This window comes from Melanotaenia boesemani, chromosome 15 (genome assembly GCF_017639745.1).
Source record: "Melanotaenia boesemani isolate fMelBoe1 chromosome 15, fMelBoe1.pri, whole genome shotgun sequence".
NCBI classification, from domain to species: Eukaryota; Metazoa; Chordata; class Actinopteri; order Atheriniformes; family Melanotaeniidae; genus Melanotaenia; species Melanotaenia boesemani.
Genome location: NC_055696.1, coordinates 32,267,459 through 32,274,657, shown reverse-complemented (window position 1 = coordinate 32,274,657; position 7,199 = coordinate 32,267,459). Strand labels below are relative to the sequence as shown.

At 40.6% G+C, this 7,199-nt stretch overlaps 1 protein-coding gene across 4 annotated transcripts in view; it reads left to right on the top strand.

Annotated features, from left to right (window-relative positions):
- The first annotated feature begins 222 nt into the window (after window positions 1-222).
- trim37 (tripartite motif containing 37) overlaps window positions 223-7,199 on the top strand; it is a 33,118-nt gene continuing 26,141 nt past the window's right edge. For 2 of the 4 annotated variants that reach the window (XM_042008733.1, XM_042008735.1), the window contains exons 1-4: window positions 223-449; window positions 2,343-2,412; window positions 2,570-2,671; window positions 3,080-3,120. In XM_042008733.1, the coding sequence (XP_041864667.1) occupies window positions 2,392-2,412; window positions 2,570-2,671; window positions 3,080-3,120 (164 nt within the window). In that variant the 5' untranslated portion in view covers window positions 223-449; window positions 2,343-2,391. Of the gene's footprint in view, window positions 450-2,334; window positions 2,413-2,569; window positions 2,672-3,079; window positions 3,121-3,362; window positions 3,424-7,199 lie in introns of those variants that run through there. The other 2 variants (XM_042008734.1, XM_042008737.1) reach the window with 2 other exon arrangements.

Sequence of the window (7,199 nt, the reverse complement as noted above, 5' to 3'; positions counted from 1 at the left end):
TTATTTTACTGTATTTATTTAAGTGTTTTATTTAGCTTTTATTCTTTTTTAGCTTTACATATTATTTTATTTTTGGAGCCTGGATAATGTGATAAAAACCTTTAGCAGTCTTTCGCTGTCATTCTGTAATCTTGCCAGTATGGGGCGATAAAGCTTTCTGACAAAGGCGGAACAAAAATAATAAGCGAAGAAGTAATGAAGCCATTTGATTGGTTGTCGCTAGGGGACAATCAGCCCCAGATACACTGCTGCTGCTACATCTTCAGTTTGGGGCAGAAACCAGCTCTTTTTCAGTTTAGCGTGTTAAATAGTGAAAATTCTGCCTTAACCCCGTGGGGCGTTAGCTCTTTGTAACGACAACTGAACTGGCGGAGACATGGCGCCATGATGCAGCCTTTTCTAACGGGTTGTTGATCAGGTGTGACAGACGAAGCCGAGTCTCCGGAGAGGTAAGAGAGCCACCCTGCTAAAGCCTGTCAAGCTAGCTGCCCTCACAACTCTGTGTAGACATTTTGTGGTGACATTGTTGTTTTTATTTTATCGGGTTGCTTCTATTTAGCTCGCTCATAGCAGTAATAAGTGGCGTTAGTTCTCGTAGCAGCAGCAGTCTGGCAGCAGCCCCTCTTTCTGGGAGGTCAGTGGATGTATCTGCTGATGCTGGGCCTCTTCTGTTGGCTCCTCGGTTTGACACTGACATGCAGTTGGCGGCAGTGATGATAGATTGTGGCAACAAACAAACAAACAAAAACAAAAAAAACAACACAATTTAGTTTTTATTCACCTCAAAGTGCCACTACGACACGTTTTAATTTGTACTATACTGTATTACTAATATCCACGTATCTTATGCTACAACCTTTAAATATTACATATATCTGCAGCTAATCACACTCTTGATAATTTTTAACACAAGCCTCTTTAATAACATCACATAATTTAATGGGCTCAGGCAATTTAATGCTTTTCTTGGAGATAATGTGATTGTGGAGTCATTTACACCTCGATGGTCTGAGCCCATCATGTGGGTCATTTTGGATGCTGATGTCCCGTGTGTGTTGTTTAACCACCATATCACACTGTAGGGGCGTCATATGATGGTGACTTTTTAAAATTAATTTTCAGCCAATCCTATCTAATCCACAATATTTAGAAATTAAATTTGAACTTTAGACTTTTACAAGTAGAAAAAAAGATTTAGCAAAAAAAAAAAGTTCATGCTTCTTATAGGATCATCCAGTCTAGAGTCAGTCATTCTGTGGTTTACGTCATATGTCCCATACTGATGATGCAGTTGAATGGCTAACCCATGGTCCTGGTATTCCTGTGTGGAACAGGTGTTTTTGTTTCTCTAGGTAAATATCAGAACTCCTAACATGTTGATCTGATGACAGTCAGGCCGTATCCCACTGGGGTGGATAGTATGTACTGGTCTCTGTGTGTCAGTTTCTCGTAGTCTTTTAGTGTAAACTACAAGGAAAAAAGGTGATGATGACTGGGAGAGTGACCTCAGCGACTGTCAAGTTGCTAATGACCCATCAGATGTTTAAATAAAGATTTAGATTAGTTTCTAAAGCATAAATTATCATGTAAGCATAATTTAGCTGTAAATCTGTTTATCATAATGGTTTTCTTTGAATTTACTGATGGTTTTATTTACTGTGGAAGTTATACTTATATACAAGTATGAAGATGTCTAATAACAAATTTGAATAAAACTTTGTATTAGATGGGATTTTCTAGTCCGTATGTGTCCATTCTTGTAAACATGGTGTATTTTCAGTAAAATCTTTAAACTTCCATATTGCCTGTGTGTAAGCTGCTGCCTGTAGAACTGAAACTGGTTCATAAACTGTTTTATGAACTCAGAAAAACTTCAGTTTGATTAGAAAGTGTTTCTGTGTCAAAATACAAACATACCTTTCTGAGCAGTGAAAATAATCCCGTTTCCGTGTTTATTTTACAAGACTTCTCTGCAAGAGTAAAACACTGAATGAAACAGGAAAACAACAAACACGATACAGGTTGGAAAAACAGCGCTTGGTTTCATTTAATCACTCAACAACGTTGATGTTGTTTATTTATTACTTTGATACACGACATTTACATAAACAATCTATTTGATGAAGGGATACTGCAGAAAACGAGGCCATTTTAGTTCAAATAAATAGCTGGATTTATTTTTTTGAGTGACAATCTACAACTATTGTGATCATCGATCATTCATCATCTTTGTGTTTTTGCGTTTAATGTGAATGATTCATGGTTGTAAACTGAATGTCTGAGTTTTTGCACACAATAAACAATAATTTTCTTTAAATGGACTTTTACTTTCAGACTTTTTTACTTTTTGTTTGATTCATCGCTGAGATCAAGAATTTCAAACTGGCTGAAATGGATGAACAAAGCGTTGAGGTATGTATGCCTCAAAAAAGCAGTACACATTTTATCTTCACACGCATGCACAAGTGCACAATTAGTAAATGTGTAACTTTGATGGTGAGGCTGTGTCCCAGCTTTGGGATGTGTCCTGCAGCTGTGCGTCGTTTAAAACTCTCCTGTCTTTTTGCAGAGCATTGCTGAAGTGTTTCGCTGCTTCATCTGCATGGAGAAACTGAGGGATGCTCGTCTCTGCCCACATTGCTCCAAACTCTGCTGCTTCAGCTGCATACGAGTGAGTGTGATTACACCAACAAGAACCAGGCCACTTTCTCTCTGTATACGGCTGTTAGCAACTAACTCTGGCAGTGTTTATGCAAATAAGAAAAGATGGAAGGTGTTTGTAAAAAGTAATACGATATGCTTTCATCGCTCGTTTTGATGCAGACAGTGGACTTCAAATGTATTCTTAGTTTTTGAATCAGAATTTTTTTTGGGGGGATCAGAATTAATGATAATGGAACTGAAATACACTGTACCTGCCCACCGTTATTGGTAAAATAAGTTCATGGTAGACTTTGCTCTTTTTTTGCAAAGTTATTAAGCAAAAAATTCAGTGTTTTCAGATAATTCCTAAAAAAATCCAGTGAATTTGAGAACCAAAGTGGTAGCTGTTTTTGAACTGAAATGTCTTGTTTGACAGCGATGGCTGACGGAGCAGAGAGCCCAGTGTCCACACTGTCGGTGAGTACCTGCTAACACACACCTGTCAGACTTCTTTTTCCATCATTCCTCAGTAGGAGCCCTTAAGTTGGGTTGCAGGTTCCGCGTTTCAGTGTTTGTTGCTGGTTAACCCTTAAAACTCCAGTAGATCGCCAGCACCCCCCAAACACTGTCGCTTATACTGTAACAACAATAACAATTTCTCAGGAGTGGTGGTGTGTAACTCTGTGGGTTAAATTGTAATAGTTTTCCCTTTAGGTGATCTACAGACGTTCACCAGACATTTACATCTTGTCCAAGAGGTTTACAGTCCAGCTGCAAAATGTATGTTTATTCAGACTCAGAATGATGACAACACCATTATTTATCACATTTTCGTAGTACAAAAGCTGGCTATCACCACCATGTTGCTAAGAGACCTCTAGAGTGTGATTAGCTGCAGATATATTTAATATTTAAAGGTTGTAGCATAAGATATGTAGATATGCGTTGGAAAGAACAAATTAATGCTCCTCTATGATTGGAATAAAGCCAAAAAGACGTTGGTAATGGTAAAATAGTATATAATAGGAAATGAGGAAAAAGTTTAAATAAAGAAATAGTTTCTGTTGTGTTTGCTTCGCTGCCAATATGTTTTTTTCTGAAAGCCAAGATGTGTGAGAATGATGTGCAGATGAGAAAAGGCTTGGTCACTGTTGATCTGTGTCTTATTTCTACAAAATTCTGTTAGTAATATGATCTGTTTTGCTGTGTTGGTTGCACTTTATGATGCTATATCTATTGATACATTCATTTTACATCATTTAAGCCTCATAATCTGACAGCTGAGGCTGTCCTGAAACATCATGTCTGATTCATGATTCAAATGTTTCATATTCTACATGTTTTTTTTTTCACGTATATATAAAAAGAAATGCAAAACATTGTTTGGAGTTTTAAGGGTTAAACATGTCTTTAATCTACAACCTGTAAATATAATATGAAAACAGCCAAGCAAAGAACAGGTGAGACATGAATGAATCCAGTATTCCTACAGGCTTTCAGAACCACATAAAACCTGTGGTTTGTATATCTGCATAGCACTCTGTGGATTAGAAGAAGGCTAGGGAACCACCATCTAGTATCAGGCTGACACTGTGTGTGTACTCATATTACTCATGCCTCATAATAAAAATCCAAATTTGGCATTATATCTGTGAGAGAAGCTTATTTTGGGCTTGTAGATGTCTAGTCATTGCGGTGTATGGAATTCACCAAAAACCACATTTTACTGCTGATTTATGAAGTTTCTGATCATTTTCAAGTCTTTAGTAAGGCTTGAAATCAAGAGCAAATCAAAAGAGCACACTGACTTGTCTGAGTAGCAGCAGAAATTTTCACATCCAGCCTAAAGGCAGCCAAGATAGCCTTTTATCAGAACAAGATCCGCAATGCTCCCAACACACGACATTAACTCTCTTCTATCTCCACCACCTGCTCAGCCTCCCACTGTGCTGACTGCAGAAATGTTTGCTTCCTACTTCACTGAAAAGGTCGCTACCATCAGTAACCAATTCACTGAGCCTGACCAACTCAGCCTTACCAAACCAGCTACTGGTACCTCACTATGCTCCTTCCACTCTCTAAATGAGGACGAAGTCTCTAAACTTCTAGTGAACTCAAAACCCACAACCTGTCCTCTTAATCCCTCTGACATCCTGCAAAGCATTTTACCTACAATCAAACCTGCAGCAACCCATATTATCACCTCCTCTCTTAAATCCGGTGTCTTTCCTTCTGCCTTCAAGCAAGCTCGGGTTCCCCTACTGCTGAAGAAACCCACACTCAACCCAGCCCAGGTTGAAAACTACCGGCCGGTCTCACTGCTTCCATTCATGCCTAAACTACTATAACGTGCCGTCTTCAGTCAGGTCTCACAGTTCCTCAAGACAACAACCTGTTAGATCTATATCAGTCTGGCTATAGGCAAGGCCGCTCTACTGAAACTGCTCTCCTGTCAGTTACTGATTCCCTACGGGTTGCCAGATCTGCTGGTCAATCCTCAGTCCTTATACTGCTGGACCTGTCTGCTGCCTTTGACTCGGTCAACCATCATATACTGTTCTCCACACTCTTGGAGCTTGGCATCTCAGGATCTGTCCTCTCGTGGTTCATGTCCTACCTCACAGGAAGATCCATCAGAGATCACATGGGCTGACAACAGGGGTGCCTCAGGGCTCGGTGCTTGGCCCTCTTCTCTTTTCACTATACACCTCCTCACTCAGTGCATCATTAGCTCTCATGGTTTCTCCTACCACTGCTATGCAGATGACACTCAGCTTTTCCTTTCTTTCCCACCTGACGACACAACCGTCTCAATGTGAATATCAGCATGTTGCTGATATCTCCGCATGGATGAAGGATCGCCACCTTCAGCTAAGTCTGTCCAAGACTGAGCTTATTGTCTTTCCAGCCAATCCTTCCTCACCGCCACTGATAAGAGTGAAGCTTGACTCTATCACGCTTGTATCTACGTCTTCTACCAGGAATCTTGGTGTCATGGTAGACAACCAGCTGACCTTTAAGGACCATTTTGCCTCGGTTGCTCGTTCTTGCCAATTTGCTCTCTACAACATCAGGAGGATCAGACCCTACCTGACTGAACACACGGCCCAGCTCCTGGTCCAGGCTCTGGTCATTTCTCGCATTGACTACTGCAACTCCTTACTGGCTGGCCTGCCTGCATGCTCAGTTAAACCTCTGCAGATGATCCAGCAGCACGTCTGGTCTTCAACCAGCCCAAAAGAGCTCATGTCACTCCGCTGCTATTGCTCTCCACTGGCTTCCAGTTTCAGCGCATCAGATTAAAAGCTCTGCTTCTGGCTCACAAAACAATAACCCAAACGGCTCCTGTCTACCTCCACTCCTTAATCCAGAGCTACACTCCCTCTCCACAGTTACGCAGTTAGCAAAAAACGCCTAGTGCTCCTACCACAACTTGCCGCAAAACTGGTAGCTAGCCTCTAGCACTACATGACAGCACCTGTGTCCAACTGGACTCACAGCAGTCCGACTACCACATAATTAATTTGTCCCCTCCTGTTTGATTTCTTGCTTGTGTTAGTCTTACTTTCAGATGTAAGTCACTTTGGAGAAAAACGTCTGCTAAACGACTTTAGAATAGTATTTTTTTGTCACCCGGTGTCCAGAAACACGGCTACTATTTTAAAAATCTGAATTTGGCGTTATCTTGCAGACAGAAGCTGCTTTTTGGCATGTAGATGCCCTGTCACAGAGGTAAACATAAACCAACAAAAACCACTTTATCCTCCTTAATTATGAAGTTTCCGACAGTTTTCAAGTCTGATACGTAGAGGATGGATGAAAGATGACCTATTTGACATACTGTTGTTTGCATAAGTATTCATACGTGAAAGACCAACATAAAGTGGCACACAATTGTCAAGTAACAAGAATATTATACTTGATATTACTCCTTTTTTTTAATAACTTGAAAACTGACCCCCCAAGTCAATACTTTGTTGAACCTCCTTTTGCTGCAATTACAGCTGCAGGTTTTTTGACATATGTCTCTACCAGCTTTGCACATCTGGAGACTGAAGTTTTTGTCCATTCTTCTTGTAAAACAGTTCAAGCTTAGTCAGATTAGGTGGAGAGCCTTTATGAACGTCAATTTTCAGATCTCGCCCCAGATTCTTGACTGGATTGAGGTCTGGACTTGGACTGGGCCTTGACTGGACCATTCTAACAGATGAATATGTTTTGTTTTAAACCAGTCCATTGTAGCCCTGGCTTCATGTTTAATAAAATGTCCTGCTGGAAGATGAACCTCAAGACTTTTGTAGACTCCAACAGGTTTTCTTCCAAGATTAGCCTGTATTTGGGTCCATCTAACTTCCCATGAACTCTGACCACCTTCTCTGTCCCTGCTGAAGAGAAGCTCCCCCAGAGCATGATGCTGCCACCACCATGTTTGACAGTAGTGATGGTGTGTTTAGAGTGATGTGCAGTGTTCATTCTCTGCCACACTTAGTGTTTTGCATTCAGGCCGAAAAGTTCAGTCTTGGCCTCCTCTGACCAGAGCACCATCTTCCACATGT